A 19,281-nucleotide genomic window follows, 5' to 3' on the forward strand; every position below is an offset into this window, starting at 1 on the left:
AGAAAGGAGTGGAATTTTGTAACATGAACACTGTAGATTCCTGCGTGCTTGAAGCCAGGCGAGTGCCTCCTGGGTGACCCTCCCCCTGTGAAGGCTGTAGGCTGCTGGGCTCTAGGGAGTCAGAATTGTCTGTTTACTTCAAGCTAGTGCTAAACATTCTTGTCCCACCCGCTATTTGGGCCACAAGCCTGAATATCCAGTGTGGCGGATTCATTTCTCTCTGGTCTGTGGCCAAGTCAGAGCTATTTTTGGTGCCAAAAATGGAGGTTGAGCTTTTCTGTGTCTGGGAAATTTTACAAAACACTCCCATTCTGAAGGGAAGAACATTGAGGTTAACCCAGGCCTTAACTTAGCCAAGGTCTCGTGTCTAAGGTCTGACCAGAAAGCCACGACTCCTCTGACAGTTTATGACTTATGACTGGACACACTTGTCCTTGTTCATGGAGACTGCAAGTTGATTTTTGACCTGCCCAGTGATGTGGAGCCAGCTGTCCCGACCTGCCCACTCCTCACCCCAAATCTGAACTCTGATCTCCAGCAAGACTGGGTCCGTGGAGCTATGTCCACTGACTGGACTGAGGAGATTCACTGGGTCCACCACCAGGGGATGATGAGGACCTCCCTGTCAACTCAGGTCCATGACACCTGTTACCCAGGGGATGACTGGTTCTCAGAGCCCGAGGTGTGGGCATACAGATGAGGAAACTCTGACACCTGCCTGAGGTCATGTGCAGGTATAAGAGCTGAGCTCCTCCAGTTGCCTGAGATGGACATGGACCAGTCCCTATAGCAAGCAGGGTCACAGCATCTGCAGTAACCATCGTGGCCCTGGATTTGGAGGAGTTTCAGGTGAGGTGTGTCAGTGTGGTAACAGGATAAGGGTATCCAGATCCCTTCTGCTCCTCCCAGAACTCGGTCCTTGAGGCCAGGCCAGCGTGGGAGGAGCAGGGGAGGACTCAAACTCCTGGAGGTGGAGTCAGGAGCTCTGAACCTTTATAAGACAGGACAGGCAGGAGGCAGGATGAACTCAGGGCCACCATGGAGAGCAGCTTCACCGGTCCTGATGAGTACCAGAAGTACTTCATGCCCAGGGACTACCTGGCCACCTACTACAGCTTTGAGCATGGCCCCTCGCCTGAGACTGAGATGATCAAGTTTAATCTGCAGTGTCTCCACCAGACCTTTGGCCCAGGTGAGCAGAGATGGTCCTTCCCTCCCCTAAGCCTCTTGCCAGAGACCCTGCATGAAGGACAGAAAGAAGATATGCTGGGAGAGCCAGGTCCCCTCCAGGGGGGTTGGGGTTTTGGAGGTCAGGTCTGTCTGCCAGTTACCTTGGAACTGTGTGTGGTCCAGGGGTCAGGATGTGCAGGGGAACAGTAAATATCATGCAGTTCCAAAACTCCTCTCCAGCCAAGTGTATAGCTCAGCAGCACAGCGCCTGCCTGGCAAGCACAAGGTCCTGAGTTTGATTCCTGGTACGAAAAACAAACAAAAAAAAACCAGAAGTGCTCACCAGAAGCCCCTGGATGCTCAGGCTAAATGGGGGTGGCTTCCTGATCATCAGAAGTGCAGCCTTGTTCTGAGGCAAGAGAAAGCCAATGGCAAACAGTGGGATTGATGTAGGTTTAGGATCACAGCATATTTGGATTGTGTGTCTTAGATATCGGGATGACAAGGGCCTGGAAGAGCAGGGTGCAAGAATGCTGGGTGGGGTGTCAGCCCGACACAAACCTGCTGGCTTGGTCCTCAGCACCAGGGGCCTTGGCTGAACCATCTCTAGTGGACTGATGATAGTCACCTGTTTGTGGGGACCTAGGGTTGTCTCAAGTACTCCTGGGTGGGGCAGCCATATCCTCATTCAGGGTACTGGGCTGAGGCACAGAGATCTGGGCTAAGAGTGCTGAGAGGCTGTGAGCTTGGTGAACAAGCAGGAGGGGAGGCAGAATCAGGGAGCGGCCATGGCCCTGAGCCCAGACTCCTACTGCAGTGCTGGAAGCGAAGCTTCATTCCATCACTCAGGTGACCCTTGGCTTACCACTGCAGTCTCCCAGGTCCTCCTCCCCCAGGCCCCTGCTGGAGTCCATCCCGGCAGAACATCCAAGGGAGGCCCAGCCCCAGGCAGCCTGGAACTAAAAGGCTGCTGGAGGAAGGGAGGGAACATGGAAAAGGCGGGGAAAGTATCACTGCCCTGTGCTGTGCTCAGAACGCTCTAGCATGGGTCTGCTCCAGAACAGGGCCTGGAGCTCCTGCTCTCTGTCCAGGAGAGATGAGTGCTTATCTGTTTGCTGAAAGGCATTGAGCTAATTGTTGAACCTTTCCAAGACTGGGTTTCCTAATCCATCACATGGAAATAACAAGAATAGTCACTCTACAGAGCAGTTCTGGGTTGTGAAAGGAAATTAATGCAATAGGATATTGAGCACAGACTTGGCCTACAGGAAGCGAACAGGTGTGATGGCCATCACGCTTGTAGCTGTTCCCCCTTGTGTGAAGGCAGGGTGCGTGTCCTTCTTGCCCCTCTGACTGTCTTGGGTGTCATCTCTCTTACCTGCTTGCACCAACCTCGGCTATCTCTCACTGTCCCAGGGGGCCTCCGAGGGCAAACGCTGATTGATGTTGGCTCAGGCCCTACCATCTACCAAGTGCTGGCTGCTTGTGAGGCCTTCAGCGACATCACCCTCTCTGACTTCACGGACCGAAACAGGGAAGAGCTGCAGAAATGGCTGAGCAAGGATCCGGGGGCCTTTGACTGGAGCTCAGTGCTGAAATTTGCCTGTGAGCTGGAAGGGAACAGGTAAGGGAGAGGGCTTGGGAGCCCTGTCCTTCTTCCTCAGAGGGCTTAGGGGCCCACCTCCTTCCTCAGAGGGCTCTCTGGCCTCTCAGCTGTCCCTGACATTTCCTGGGCAGCATGATCCTCAAGGATACATGAGACATCTGGATGTGGGGAGCAGTAGACCGACTCCCTTGGGGTCAGCATGGTACTGGGACATGGGGTAGCCAGGTATGGCCACTGGAGACCTAATGATAGGACCCATCCTTCTCTCTCTCCTTTTTCCTTTCCTTTCCTCCCCTACCCTCCTTTCCTTCCCTCCCTCCCTCCTTCCTTCCTTCCTTCCTTCTTTCCTTCCTTTCTTCCTTCCTTCCTTTCTTCCTTCTTCCCTACTTTCCTTCCTCCCTTCTTTCCTTCCTCCCTTCTTTCCTCCTTCCCTCCCTCTTTTCCTTCCTCCTTATCATCTCTTCCTGCTGTGACAATATGACACATGTACCCATCTCCCAACCTGACACCCAGTCACAAGAAGACTAACTTGTGCTTTTCCTGTGTTCCCTGCTCCCTGCCTCCCCTATCTGATAAGATGACTAATGTGAATTATATATTTTTCATTCCTTTTCTTTCTGCAAATAATTTTTATTAGCTGTGTATGTCTATACAGTACCTTTGAACTTCTTAATAGAATAATTTGCTCTGTTAACTTCTAGGATTTGCTGTTCATCACTCAACATTATATTTTTAAGACAGCTGTGTCCATATATTATCAGTAGCAAATTCTTTCATTCCTCTTTCCATCCAATGATGTTTGCGATGCTCTGACCACACTTGAGGTTCTTTGCCCCTCCTGGGGAACAAGGGAAGGGGGCTCATATGCAATGAGAGAGGAAGGTGCTAGAAGTGTTGTGGTCCACTCTCCCTGATCTTCTCCTGCTGGGGAAACTGAAGCCTAGGCTGACAAAGGGCCTACTCCCAGGTCACACAGAGCAATCCTGTGGGGATGCAGAGGTTCCCATCTGCTGGTCATGTGTGTGGGGCTTCCTGGCACCCTCCAGGTGAGGCTTCTGAATTCTTTGGTCTCTCCACAGCAGCCACTGGCAGAAGAAGGCTGAGAAGCTCCGGACCACAGTGAAGAGGGTGCTCAGGTGTGATGTGAACATGAGCAACCCGCTGGCCCCAGTGGAGCTGCCGCCCATGGACTGTGTGCTCACCCTGCTGGCCATGGAGTGCGCCTGCTGCAGCCTGGCCGCCTACCGTGCTGCGCTGCGCAACCTTGCCACTCTGCTCAAGCCGGGTGGCCACCTGGTGACCAGCGTCACTCTGCAGCTCTCCTCCTACATGGTAGGGAAGCGTGAGTTCTCCTGCCTGGCCATGACGAAGGAGGAGGTGGAGCAGGCTGTCCTGGATGCTGGCTTTGACATCGAGCAGCTCCTGCACAGTGCCCAGAGCTACTCTGCCACCGCAGCTCCCAACAAGGGGATCTGCTTCATTGTGGCCCGAAAGCGGCTTGGGCCCTGAGCCAAGGCGTTAGCCAGGGGTCCCAGGCCCTGACCCCTGATGAGAAGGGTTAGAAACGGGTAACATCTAATGGCCCCTGCTTTCAACACTCACCTACCCTCTCAAGTCTAGATTCTAACATCCTTGTTTAGAGACCTAACTTTCCAACATAGCTTCTCCTCAGATCATAGGACATTCAGCTTCTAATATCCTGAGCTCTCTGACTCCTAGACACAGTCCCAGACTTCACCCAGGATGGCAAAGACAAGGACAGCAGCCTGTTGCCAGTGGTGTGTTGGGGAGTCTTTCAAAACCAACTCTAATAAGACAGAAGCCCTGATTTTTCAATGATGCCAGTTTCTGCGGGGCAAATGCTTCCACTGTGGTTGAGCTCAAGCTGCCAGTGTTTTAACTTCTGTCTCACAGAACTCCTAAAATTCTTACCATCAGCTCTCATGCACAGATACAATTGAGCTTTAACACACCACAGACTCCAGATAAGGGCTGGTAGGTTTAGCAAATAAAAACACAGGATGCTCAGTTAATTGAATTTTAGATGAATGAAATAACATTTTTAAAGGATAAGTATGTCTTCCACACTGTGGGGGACATACTTCTCCTGGATATTCTTTGTTGTTCATCTGCAATTCACAGATACCCAGGCAGCCCCTCTGTCACCTGGCAAACCCACTCTAACCCTACACTTCTGGCTCCAGAGCTAAAAGAGCTCCTGCCCGGGAGTCAGGACTGTGCCTAGCACACAGTTGCCTTTGTGTAAGTTAGAAAGGGCTCTCCTGTTGGGGACACATTGCAGAAAGTTGTCCTTTGGGTAGATGAGTTGTCCAAAGGTGCCCTGTGTCCTTTTCTCTTGGGCAGAACAATTGGAGGAAGACGCCCCTTCCTTGAGCTCACTTATCTCTCTCCTGAGCACCTCTCAACAGCTTCCCCTCCTTCCCCAAACTGCACCTCTGTGTGGGGTCCACTCTGCTGAGCTGTACTCAGCCACACTCAGAAGAGTCAGAGGACCAGGATTCTCATCCCAACCCTGCCACTTCCCTGGATCTCATGCTCCCTACTCATGAGTAGGAGGAAGAGGGTTTCATCTAACCATTTATAGGAAAGTTTTAGGAGCAGGAAGTCATAGATGCAAAATTGCTTGAAGAAGTAAAAGATTTTGCACAAATTAATACACTGATATTAATGTTCGAGGGGCTCAGAACCTGAACAGCTTTTCAGAATTACCAAGGCTTTTCCATGTTTTTATAGCCCAGGAAGCAAGCCGAGTGAGTTCCCAAGAGACATATAGGGTTGGAGTGAGAAGCCAGATTTCTCAACTCCCGGCCAATCCCATGTACCAGATGTCCATGGGCTTGGCAGGGCAGAGTCCCTCACTCTCAGCTCTACGGCACAGGCTTGGTCCTTCATCTGCACCCCCACTGCCTTCCTCCCTTCCTGGCTCACACTTTACTCCTAGCATCATGCAGACCCCAGCTCTGCACTGATTCTAGCAAACATCGTCTGAACTTGTTTAGAGAGGCATGGCGTAGGGTGGCTCCAGACACACTATGGCAGAATGGTCCACAGGCAGAGAAAGTGAGGGTGGCAGACATGGTGACCCTGAGAACCCATGTCCAGGAACAAGGGAGAGGAAGGGACAGAGATGAGATGTGGTGGGGAATTTTAAGGACATATGAAATTTCTGTGCATGAGACCATACATGGGCTGGATTCTGCAAGGTTGCAGAGAGGTGATGCCCAGGGGAGGTGCTGTCAAGGAAAAGAAGTGGCAAGTGTGTCCCTCCTTCCAGGAGGGCAAGTTGACCTAAACATGGCCATGAGACACAGAGAAGCAAAGCCGGGGCCTGGCTCCTGTGGCAGTTTGGTGTGCAGAGGTTGGCTGCCTCAGGGAGGAGAGTGGAAGGCTGTAAGGAAGTCTCCCAAGGCTGCTGGAAGCTGCCAGCATGTTAAACTGGTACTGGACTGCTGTCAACTTGCTATGTGTCCACATGAAGATAACCTGTACTCTCTACATGTATTAATAAAGCATGTTGATCCACCCTTAGTACTAGCAGAACCTATAAGTGATGATTTTTTTGCCTTAATAAAAATTCTGCTAAGCTGTCATGGTGGTGAGCTAATATTGTTAGGCCCACTGGAGGCCATGTGGCAAGCTCAGCCCTCCTCCTCCCAGGTCATATTATAGCTTCTTACTTCCTTTTTTACAACATCCAGTTTCTCTCTTCCCGCCACCTATCTAATCACTGCCCTCCAAGTCACACAGACCATCCTCTAAACCCCACCCCTAACCTGGCCCTATATAGCCCCTGTTTCTCTGGCCAGGTCCTCAGAAGCTCCATATCCCTCCTTTCTGCTGTGGTCTTCTCCATGCCTGCAATAAAGGCATTTTTTAACTTTGCTCTATTTTTATCTGCGCCAAAAAAACTAACAGTAAGATTCTGTTGAAACTACAGGGTTGGGAGTGGGAGTGGAGGTACAGGAGTACTTAGAGGAGAAAGTCCTACTCTAGTTTCTGTTTGGAGGGTGGGAAGGCAGACCTGCCTGTTGTGGTTCCTTGTGTATAGCAATTCACTGAATTGCTACTCTTCTGCGATATTGAGTAGGTTTCCTGATAGAGAAATGTAATACAAAATTTATCTCTAATGCCCTTGCTATTTTTTTCCCTATTAACTTCTCTTATAATAGCCAAGTACTGGTTTAGTGACTCAATGACAACAGAGTTAGCATCTCTGTGAAGAATTTGGCCTTTTCTCACAGTCACAAAGTGGCTGTTCTAGCTCCAGGTGGTATACGTAGTTTTATGGTGGTGAAATGGAGGAAAGAGACTTAATTCTTCATCTTTGTCTTTATGAGGAAAGCAGTAGCTACTCCAGAAACCTAGCAGATTTCAGTTTTGTCATGTGCCACCTCCCCTGCCACCCCCAGGTACACTTTAGGCTTGGGAAGGAAGTATGTCCTCTATACTATCCAGCACCTGGGGTACGTTTTGGGACATTTGAACTCCAAATGGTTTGCATGGCCCTGTCCCTATGACACTACCTACTGAGGCCCTAGGGTACCTGCTGTTGAAGCCCCAGTGCATTCTCTCTTGATAGCTTTGCTCACTGCCTGCTGCTTTCCTCAGCTAATGTCTCATGTTCTTGGAAACTCCAACTTCCTGGTATCTCTCAACATGTTCAGCTTCATTCTCACAACTTCACACACTACCCTTTCAGGGCACACTGTCTTACCACCTAGGCCTTCTCAAATTTGGGTGGAAGGCTTCATGACCCTCTAACTCTTGTATTCCACAAGCTTGTAAAACCAGCACCATGTGGATGACACTAAGACATGGGGCCAGCTCCAGTAGTTGCCAGGTCCCCTTGGTTCCTGGCCCCACCAGACTCTTAGTGTCTGGGTGGCTGAGCACTGTGAACTGAATCCTGAAGAACCAATTGTCTAGGTGGTTCTATTAGGCCTTGTTGGGTAGAGTGTCCTGGGGTGGTGTTCTCAAAACAAAGTCTTACTTTTACAGTTCTTAGCCTTCAAGTATGGGGTCTTACTGATCCCTCACATGCTCTCAAGCTCTATTGTCCTGAGGAGAAGTACTTGGAGTCTTTTAATGCTAATCTTTTCAATAACCAAGCTCCCTTCTGCTCCAGCTTTACACATTGTTTCCCTTGTGATGCAGCCAAAAGCTTTCAAAATGAGCTTTTTGCTCATGTCATTGTAAATCTCGTTAAAAGCTGAGATTTGTCTTACACCAGTTTAGGGATGCTTCTTTCTTCTCCTTCTCCTTTTCCTTCTCCTATTCCTTCTCCTTCTCCTCTCCTTCTTTTTTTCCAGTGCTAGGAATTGAACTGAGGGCCTCAACAAGTGCTAGACAAGAGCTTTACCACGGAGCTACCTTCCTGGGTCCTTAGGGCTGCTTCTCTTCCCAGAATTTCCAAAGCTTTCCAAACTCCTCCAGTGAACCATTTCAGAAAGCTTCTGAACCACATACCAGGTAGAGTCACAGCAATAACTCCACTTCTCTGGTACCAAAATCTGTCTTAGTCACTTTCCCATTGCTGGGAAACAATATTTGACACTCACAATTTAAAAGAGGAGCCATTTACTTTGGCACATTTATAGTCCATGGTTGGCTGGCTCCAGGGCAGATGCAGCCTGTCCAAGGGCCTGAGCAGAGGAAATATGCTCACACCAAGGCAGCCAGGAAGCAGTCAGAGAAGGGAGGAGTCACAAGGGAGACCCATCCTTCTGCATCATTGCCCAGTGGCTGAACTCTTTTGACTGGACCCCACCTCCTAACAAGAAGTTGTCTATGTCACCTCATAGTCCAGCCTTCTTCCAAAAGCTTTGCCTCTGAGAGCATGAAGCTCAGAGGTAATGTCCAGGTATGAACCATAGCAGCTGGCTAGCTGCCAGCCTCAGCCACGCTCTTTCTGAGTTAAGTGTGACTGACCCTGGCTTTGTTCCTTCTCTCCAAGCCTACTTGTCTAGAGCCCATTGCCTTATCCATGCCATTCCCCATATGGTCTCAGAACTATAGCTCTGACAGGAAAGAGAAACCAGGACCCCCTGCATCATGGTCACCACCTTTCTGGTGCATGTTCTTCCTCCCAGCCTGAGTGTCCCAAATAGGAGGCAGCACCTTCCTCTGCAGGTGGAACCTGTACCTGATAGAGGATGGTGTAGGTGGTCCCACAGGACTCAGGTGGACCCAGGGGCCATTCTGTACTCACATGCATGCCTCAGGCCTCTTCCAGGTGATCCCTGGAAACTGCAGAGCTGGGTGAGAGCCTGTCCTCAGAGGCTATGCCTTGGTCTCTCCACCTGCAGCTCCAGTATGCACCACCTCTGTGTGACAGCTGCCTCCGGAACACTCAGATAGGAAGACTTGGGGAGACTATAGGGATTGTGCGGGGTTCATGCAAGGGCCTAAGGAGGGAAGTGCTGCATGCTCTCTATCTGTCCCATAATGGACCTCTGTCTTGGCTCATCGGGGCAGGTTTTATCCCTCTCTACCTTTCCTGGAGGGGCACTTCTGACTGCCTGGTCCTCCCACTCCTTTTACCATTGCCTATGAGTTCAGGTTCACTCTCCGCTTGCCATTTATGGGTGCTCATTTCCCAGGGCTGTCTGTCACCTAGAGGCAGGGGCTGCGTGACTCAGTCATAGACCATGTGCTCCTATTCACAGCCAGCACACTCAATGCATTATTAAATGCCAGGCACTTATAAAAATATTTATATTTCAAATTGTGATACGATACTCATAACACAAAATTTTTCATCTTCACCACCTTTGAGTATACAGCTCAGTGGTGTTAAATGCACTCACACTGCTATTCATCCATCACCACCATCAGCCACAAAACTGTTTTCCTCTTACAAACTGACACTCCACACCCTCTACACACTAACTCGTTTGATCCTTCTCCCTGGCCCCTGGCAGCCTGCCTTCTGCTTTCTTCTTCTATGAATTAGAATGTCATAGATCCTTCGTATAAGTGGAGTTGTAGGTTGTTCCCGTGTGCCTGGCTTATTTTACTTAGCATCATGGCCTCAGGGTTCATCCATGTTGCACTGTGTATCAGAATGGCATCTTTTAAAAGGCTGAATGCTATTGCACTGCATGGATACACTGTTCAACATTTTGCTCACCCATTCACTCAGCAGCAGACAGCAGACAGCAGACGCTTTGGTTGTTTCCACCTTTGGCTGTTGCCAAATGTTCAGCCATGTTTAAACACATGTAAAATTCACTTCACTTTCACAGTGCCTTCATGTGAACAGCACTGTTTTGAACCTCCATCTCATAGACTAGGAAACTGTAGAACAGACACACTCAGAGTCATATGACTACTAAGTGGCTGAACCAGGCTTATGTAGCTCTGGAGTGTGAGAGCTTCACCGGTCCTCACACTTTTATCTTAGAGTGCTGGGGGGGACATCCAGATAGGTCTGGGGCTGTTCAGGATGACATCACACAGGTGACCTCTGAGCTGGGTTCCAATGCAAGTGGTTCCCCAGTATCTCATGGAGTGTGGACCGACCAGCCCTCCCTGGCAGGGGTGAGGTTCACCTGCTGTGCCTAATCATGCAAGAACCTGTCCTCCTTTCCAGTCCTGACCCCTATGGTCAGTCCAGTAGTTACATAAACAAGAAGACTGAAGATAGAGACATAGGCTGCTGGTTGCAGAGTCTGGGAATGTCTGCTTTCTGGTTGGTCATCCTGTCCTTCCACTGAGCCACACTGTGAGCATCACAGCACAGGTAGGTGGGGCAGACTCAGAAAGGCTCTTTCCATGAAGAAGACAGTGTTGCCTGCTGACCTCCTCCCAACCCTGACTGTACCACTCCACAGCCTTGTGGGGAGATCTGGTGACAAGGGACGCATCTCCATCTCTCATCCTTTGCTGTACCTGCACCCCCTTCCCATCCTGTGCAACCTTGGCAAGTGCTCCTCAGGCTCCTTACTGGGAAGTATGACCCATGTTGCAGCTACATGCCGGTCTCCAATACCCCACCTGTGTCCTTTCTCTTACAGCTCTGAGAGAGGTTGGAGACGTGGTTGTGTACTGGAGGCATTTTAACTTGCCTATGCAGAAAGGAAAGGCACAACAGTTGGCCCTTCTTCTATGTCAGTTTAAACCAGTTCAGGTTAAAGCAGGGCTGTGGAGATGTTTCCATAGGCAACTGCCCCCCTCACAGGAACTGATATTAAGACTTAAAGTTGTATCACTGGTCATTTGAGAGATGCAAATTAAAACAACACTGAGACTTCATCTCACCCTGGAAAGAATGGCTATCTTCAAGAAATCAACCAATTACAAATACTGGAGGGGTTGTAGAGAAAAAGGAACCCTTCTCTACTGTTGGTGGGAGTGTAAACTGGTGCACCCACTGTGGAAATCAGTGTGGAGAGTCCTCAAAAAACTAGGGTTGGAGTTACCATTTGGCCCAGCTATTCCCCTTCTGGGGATCCTTCTAGAAGAATTAAAAACATCATACCACTGTGATATATGTGAACCACGTTTCTAGAAGCACAATTTGTAACAGCTAGAGCTTGGAAACAACCCAAATACCCATCAACCAAGGATAAGATAAAAAAAGATGTGGTCTTTTTATACAATGGAATACTACTCAGCCATAAAGAAGGATAAACTGGAGACTTTTATAGGTTAATTGATGCAAATCAAGACCGTATTCATAAGTGAAATAAATTAAATGCACATGTATAAACATTATATTGTCTCCCTAGTGGTGAGAAACTGAAAGAGTACATAAAATCCAAAATGTACAATAGATATAAATGGGAAGAAACTATTCAAAAGGAAAAAGAAACTGAGATGGAGGAATGGAGAAAAGATGGAAGGGAAAAGCCAAAAAAATTATATATATATACACACACACACACACACACACACACACATAAAAGATGGTGAAGTTATGCTACTAATTTCTCTTAGTTCATTGAAAAGAAAGATTTGTACTAATATTGTTTGGGCAATTAAATGTTGATACCTTGCACTCTGAGTAACTACTTTAGAGGTAACAACATACAGTGTATTAACCGTTGCAACCCTCCTATTATCTTGTTTTGAAATTTTGTTTTATTTTTTTCTCTTTAAAACAAAAGTAAAAAAAAAAAAGACTTAAAATTGTGCATGGACACAGAAGGAGTCAGGCCCAGGCTCGCTCAGGGACCAAACCCTGCAGGCTGTGAGCTCTGAGCTCTGGTGCTCGTGGGTGTGCTGCATGTGTGGTAAGGGCGTGGGTGACACGACTTGAGATCTTAATAAACAGAACTGGAGGTGTGGAGACATATGGAATTGAAATAAAAGAACATCAGCGTCCCAGAGATTGTTAGATAGTTAGTTGTTCTCCCTTACCTCTTAGATCCACAACTCTTTCAGAGCAACAGGATTTTTAGCCGGGCACATAGGTGTCCTCAACAAAGAGTGCAGTTCCCAGGCCCCTCTTGCAGCTAGGTGCAAGCCAAGCAAGTGAGTTCTGACCACAGGGAGGTAGATGTCCTGTGAAAGGTTCTGGAAACCTCCCCTAAGTGGAGAGCACAGGGACTCTAGTATTTATTCTTTACCCTTTGTCCATGCTGCCACCTGAGCTATGGGTACAACCATCTTGGGCTAGGAGGTCAAAGCTACCCATGGAGGAGAAGTGAGATGGAAAGAAACTCAACCCCTAACCATGTGGAATAAGCACTCCAGGAGGCAAATACACTTCTGTCTTGTGACAGTCACTGATGGTGGTGTTGTCCTTGTCATTGTTGTTGTTTTCACAACAGTACCACAGAGGGGTTTTGTGTCTGTTTCCTCGCATCGCAGGTGCACAAAGTTGACGGTCCCTTGTTGGTCAAAGGTCACTTTGATCGTTTAGTTGATGCAGTATTGGCCAACCTTCTTCACTGTGAATTTAACATTTCCTCCTTTGTCATTGATAAGTGATTTATACAGAGCTACTTTGAGTCAATATATAAACTGTGTGTCTACTAGTTTTACCATCCACTGATGATTCTTGCTTGAATGAATGATTATTATTGTTCTGGTTGTGATATAGTAATTTGCTAATTCCATCATTCTTTCCACATTTATTAGCTACATTCAAATGGTGCTTTTAATTCTTATTTATTTAGTTTTATAAACATGGACTCCACGATTTCTGTTTCATTCAGTAGTGACTTATGTCCTATTTCCATCATTATTGCTTTGATGCATGGGTTTGGCCAGTAGGAAGGAACCATTTTAATCTGGGTATTGTGTTCTTTTCACTTGGCCCCATTGTTTTGAGTACTTTCTTAACATGTCGCTCTATTTGGGTTTTTCTGTCACTCTCAATTGGAGGTATGGTTCACCTGTATAACCAAGCTTGGGAGAATAAGAAAAAGAAGAGAACTCCAGTGAAGTTTTATTTGGTTCCAGTCCCAGACAATCAGCACTTTGCTGGCCAGGGGTGTTAGGTGGTCTGTGAAGCAACTACTCCTAAGCTAGGGTTGATCCTGGATTGTTGCTTGCTCCCAATGACCTTGACCCTTCATAGAGGACTTGGACCAGAAAAGCTGGAAGAAAGGAAATCCTTTGATGATCCTCCAGTACTGTCTTGAAGCTGAAGGCAGACTGTGGTCCCTTTAGGAGACTCAAGTAGAAAGGAAACCTGGGACCTTTAGGCCAGGTGCATGGAGCTCAGTCAGCCTGACCATCCTGGAGAATGACACCCAAGACATGACATTGGAGCAAGGCACCCAGGTTTGTCCTGAGGCAGGGGAGCAAAAGGGAGAAGACGAAATGTCAAAAAGAGCAGAGGCCTGTCCAGGGCATATTTTTGGTGCAGGCAGTACATAGAAAATGCTAATATTTGTGTACCAGGTTGGTGTAAATAAAGAAGACAATTTGTAGCAGTTGCAGGCTGTGCTCTCTGGCCAGGTAGGCTTCCCTTGGCTGTCCTGGGGCTTGAGGATTTCGTGTGACTGGCACATCAGTGGGAATGCTCTCCTGTGATGTCCTCATCTAGAAAACCCAGCAGGGAGGATGCTAACACTATTGGGCTTTCACTCATTCTATGTTACTTTGGAAGCAGTCTGAGTTGGCGCAGAATTTTACACAGAATGCTTTTAGAGGATGCCATGTGATGATTTGTAAAGGTCATCTTCATATCCTTCCAAGGGCAATTTCTCACAAGAAAGCGTTGAAAACAATGTCTGAGGGACTGAGGTCTGTTCCTCACAAAGAAAACATTAGGGCATACATCAAATTCCCAAGGGCTCAGCTAGCTCCAAAGAAGCCATTGTTAGTCACCTTGGCAGTGTCCAGGGAGCTTTGCTCAGGAATTCCTCAGGGCCTTCTCATGGAGAGGGTCCAGCAAAAGATTAGGGTAGGAGTGGAATGGGATATGTAGTGTGGTCCCGAGAAACAGAAGCAATAGTGTGTGTGCGTGCATGTGCACAGGATACATATTCTATTACATATATGTTCTTATTGGTTCTGTTTCCATGGTGAGCCATCTTTCTTCCTTAATTTATTTTTAAAAAGCTACTGATGTAGGCTCGGGGAAGCAGGGCCAGCCTAAAATCTGCAGAGCAGATTGGCAGAGGCCCAGAGAAGAGTTGATGTAGTTCAAGTCGGAAGGCAGTGTGCAGGCAGAATGTCTTCTTCCTTGGGAGACCTCAGTCTTTTACTTAAGTCCCTAAAATGACTGGATGAGGCCCAGCCATGTTATGGAGGATAACTTCCTTTACTCAAAGTCTAATGATTTAAATGCTAATCTTATCTATAAAATACCTTCACAATAATATCTAGACTGGTATTTGACCAAATAGCTGAGTATCTTAGCCTATTTAAATTGATGCATGAAATTAACCATCACTGGAGAGAACAATGCCATACCCTTTTTGGTTAAAGTAGACACAGCTTCAAAACCCTGCCTTTGCCTTCCCATTATGTCTGTCTAGATGGCCCCTGTTCACAGACCTGCATAAATAGCTGGGTGCCATTGCTTCTGACAATGAGGAAGTCTAGGGTGATTTAGGTGGGTAAGAGTCTGCCTGATGTCATCTTGCTGCAGTCTACCAGGGCCTGGGACCTCATCCTCCTCCTTGTTGGTGTCCATGTAAACCCAGGCCAGGAGTAGAGCCTGGAGGTGTCTGATGAGCTAGAGCCATGTGGAGAGTGTGGATGAGCTGCCCTGTCACTTTGCCAAGGGCAGTGGCCTGGGCTGGGCCCCTTGTTCTAACCTCTCAGGACAGTGGCCAGACAGCTGGGAAAATTTTGAGATCAAGTCGTTAGAAAGGCTTTCACAATGTCCTTCCAACACAGCTGGCCCAGACAGGATCCATCTGGTAATCTCCATGTTCCTATCTCCCTGGCCCTGGACAGGGCACAGTTGAGGCAAGCATATTTGTTTCTATTCTCTATAAATCCACCAACCCCAAACCCAGTAAATACTCAACTCTGTCCTGCCATCAAGGAACTTCAGGGTGGAGGGGAAATCCATTCTCCAGTACCCTCTGCAGAGCTTCCTAGAGGAGACATCACTTGTTCCTCATGTTGTCACAAAACACCCAGTCCTCATGCTACAGGCCTCTTTTAAGGCCCATGGCAGATCTGATGATTCTGCTGCCAGAACCAACAGAGTACAGATAGAACGGAGGGGGGGGGCTCTATGAATCCTGGCTGACAGACTCATGCACACACAGGGGCCCACTGACACACCGGTGGACTGACCCATGATTACACACACACATACACACACATACACATTTATACTCTGAAAGTGGTGCTGTGTTCCCTAATTGTTCTTCTAACGTGATGTCCACTGACTGTTCCTTTTTTTCTTCCCTCTCTTTCCCCTGTACTGTAGGGGCACAGAATTAATAAAGTACCTTGGTTCATGACATCCTGCTATATCATTGGTTTCCCCATGGCCATCTTTTATTAATGAATGAACCAATAAAAATAATATAGCATAACAATATAACAAATAGAACAATATAACAGATGTTTATGAATATAGCAAATACTTATGAAATATAACAAGTATTTGAAACACATAACAAATGTTTATCAAATAAATGTCCTAATGACACTCTGAACACTGACAACTACTCACATTCATTGTGTGATTCTCTCCTGCGAACTACTGTCCTGAATCACAACATCTTCAATTTCTTGCTTTTATTTTTATAAGATTTTGCCAAACCTATATTTTCCAACATATTGTCATTGCATGGTTTAAGTTCTTAATAGTTTACACCAAGATATTATGCTGTCTGTAACTGTTATGGTTTTGATCTTAACCTCCCCTCCCCCAGCTCATGTGCTCAGGGCTTGGTCACCAGCCTGTGGCACCACTGGGAGATGGGGGAACCTTTAGGAGGTGGGTTCTAGTGGAAGGAAGTGAGGTCACAAGAGAGCTGTCTTTGAAGGGGATAATGGGATCCAGTCTCTGTTCCTCTCTCTTTACTTCCTGGCTTCTATGAGGTGAATAGGCCTCCTCTGCCATCTGCTGCTGCCATTACGAGCTATGCCACAAAGCAACAAGGTCAAGTGATCATGAACTGACTTCTTGAAATCATGAGTCAAAATAAACCTTTCTTCTTTATAAGTTGTTTATCTCAGGTATTTTCACAGAGTGATGGAAAGATAACTAACACAGATATTTATAAAGACTGGGTCCTTATTTTGATGACACTGTTGCTTGTCACATCTCCACTGTGTTATTTGTAAGGGGTCATCACTGAGAACTTCGCCTCCTATTCACATTCAGACAGGGCTGTCTCAAAGTGCTTGGTGAGAATGTTCCAGCATACAAGAACAGTGGAGAAGTCAAGATGACTCGGAGGAAATCTGTGGGAAAGAAGGGGACATATGATATAATCTTGTTTTCCCAGATTTCTGCAAGGATACCTGTTGCCTCTCCCAAATGGACAAGATTAGCCTTTTTACTTGACACTAAGGTTATCATATCTCCAGGATCAGCTATGTGTTTGGAAGAAGAACTCATTTCTGTTCCTCTTTCTTAACCATTTCATTCCAGTGTGGTAAAAAGTTTCAGAGTGAGGAGAGTGTAACACATGTGTGCACACACATGCAAGCACACACACATGAACACATTCAATATGTCTAGCCTAAATTTCACCTTGACTACTGATTGTTGCAGTTGTTTTCATGGGTCTCCCTGTTTCCATACTTGCCCCTATATATATACTGTTCTCAACACAAGAACCAGAAGTATCCTGTCAAACCTAAATTAGACCTTTTGTTTCCTCTTCTCCCAAGGATTCCCAGTTCAGAGGAAAAGCTGGAGTCCTGATGATGACCACTAGTCTACACATGTGGCCTATCAGGTTAATATTATCCCTTAGTTATTGTGGACTGATCAGGTCTGCAATCTCCCAAATGAGTGAACAGTGGAGGCTAAATAAAAAAGACAAATGGAATGATTTCAGGGCTCCAGGAGGATCAAATCCCACTCACAGAATTCAAGATTCTCTCATGGTTAAGACCAATATCTTCTCTGAGTGGCATGTATTTATTTAGTTATCAGAACAAGAGAGGAGAATACTACAGAAGGGCAGGAACTGCTGAAGGACTTCTCCAAGTAAGGCGTTATATTGATCTAGGAGAGCTTTGCTAACTCTGGGAAGATCTCCATCCAGGAGTGAGATGCCTGAGGCTACAGTCTTTATCTAGTTGAGGTTGGAGCTAGGTGTCCTTGTCTTGTCCTTTGAGGCTTCATGAGTTCACCCACCCTTACAGGCCTCAGTAGGGGCCAGTGACTCACAGAGGTTCACTTACTATGAGTCCACTGCCCATCACCAGACAAGGAGCCTAGGCTTTGAACAGACTCACAAGTAAACATGGAAAGCCAATTGGTTAACTTAAGTCCTGCTCAGGGCTGCTTTGTAGTGGTCTCCATCAGTGACCCCTTGTTTCCTCAGTCTCACTGCTCCCCTGTAGCCTTCCTATTTCACAAACACTGGTGCTAGTGCCATCTCAGGGTCTCTGCATTGGCTATTCCCTCTTCCTGGGGTGCTCTTCCTCCAACATTCTATCTTAGTCACTTTTCTCATTGCTGAGACAAAATATCTGACATCCAAAGTTAAAGGAGGAAAGGTTTATTCAGCTCACAGTTTGTAAAGGTTTCAGACCATCGTTAGCAGGGTGACATGACAGAGGGGCATCATAGAGGAGAAACAGATATGGGCAAGAAGAAGGCAGCAAAGCAGCAAAACAGTAACAACAGTAACCAAACCTGCATTTATATTTCATCCTGGTTATCTGCCCTTTGGGTGGTACTACCCACACCCTGGGTCGGGCACTCTTGATCCCAGCATCACATACTTAATTTCAGCATCGCATACCCTACATTCAGCCACCACTGAAGAACCCACCCTATGACCACATGAGGCTTTGAGATGACATCTAGATAAAACCCATAACACTCTGCATGGTCCACCTCTTCTCTTCAGATTTTAGCTGGGATATTACTGTCTATGTAATCTTACCTGATGAACTATAAAAAATGTAATTTCTGATCTTCACAAAAAACTCACTAACACTCTTGTATTTTTTCTCTTTAAGTCCATGATATGTTTTTAAATATCTATAACATGTTTTTAAATGCCAGTGTGTTTTAAAAAATTTGTTTCTATCTGTATCTCCCCTTTTCCACTGCCTTCATGTCTCTCCTTCCATGAAGGTATAGATTTTACAGTGTTAAATCCACGGTACCTGCACACCTGAAATCCAGAAAGCCCTACTACATATTTATCAATAAATGAATGACTAGATGAATGAATCAATTTTTTATCTTTGCCCCAATTTTACTTTGATCTGCCTCCATGGAGGGGACTCTTTCTTTCCTTTGACTTACTGTGTAAAACCTACTATGTATGATATGCCACCTGTTACTGCAGCATAAATCTGTCCTGTGTCATTTTTAAAATTACTACACATTCATTGGTGTCTTTGCAGCTGGAACACAGGGTCCTCTGCATAAGGATCAGTTGGTCTCCTGCAGCTCTGTATCCTCAACCTAACACATGTGCATGGTCTTACAGAAAATTGAGTGCTTAAAGGCACCTTCTCAGAAACTGTGGTGGGTCAGAGGGAGAGATCACCCCGAAATCATAATGCAATCCATCAGGCAACAGTGATGTCCTTGGGCAGCTGTACAGCATGGTCTGATTGTTTCCCACATGTGGTATGTGTGTCACTGGACCTGAGATGATTTTAGTTGCATGCATTCCTTTCTGGTTTTGTATGATCTAATGTATATTAGAGATTTAACAAACACACCAGATCTACAGTTTTGTGGATATTATTGCTTGGGAACCCTTTCTATTTAAAAGAAATTTTAAGACATAGATGTCAGTTTAATGAAAATTATAGTTAAGTAACAATGTAGGTGTTGTGGACTGTGTTGTGTTCCCCAAATTAATATGCTGAAGTCCTGATGCCAGGTACTCAGAATGTGACTATATTTGGTAACAGGCATTTTA

At 46.7% G+C, this 19,281-nt stretch overlaps 1 protein-coding gene across 1 annotated transcript; it reads left to right on the forward strand.

The window, feature by feature from the left end:
* The first annotated feature begins 1,005 nt into the window (after positions 1-1,005).
* Positions 1,006-6,387, forward strand: LOC102022572 (indolethylamine N-methyltransferase). Its single transcript, XM_005377506.2, has 3 exons — positions 1,006-1,192; positions 2,587-2,794; positions 3,856-6,387. The coding sequence occupies exons 1-3, from the start codon at positions 1,039-1,041 to the stop codon at positions 4,283-4,285; spliced, it is 792 nt and encodes a 263-aa protein (XP_005377563.1). The 5' UTR covers positions 1,006-1,038; the 3' UTR covers positions 4,286-6,387.
* The last annotated feature ends 12,894 nt before the right edge of the window (positions 6,388-19,281 follow it).

The sequence above is a fragment of the Chinchilla lanigera genome, unplaced genomic scaffold, assembly GCF_000276665.1.
Source record: "Chinchilla lanigera isolate Chin_1 unplaced genomic scaffold, ChiLan1.0 scaffold00009, whole genome shotgun sequence".
In the NCBI taxonomy this organism is placed as follows: Eukaryota; Metazoa; Chordata; class Mammalia; order Rodentia; family Chinchillidae; genus Chinchilla; species Chinchilla lanigera.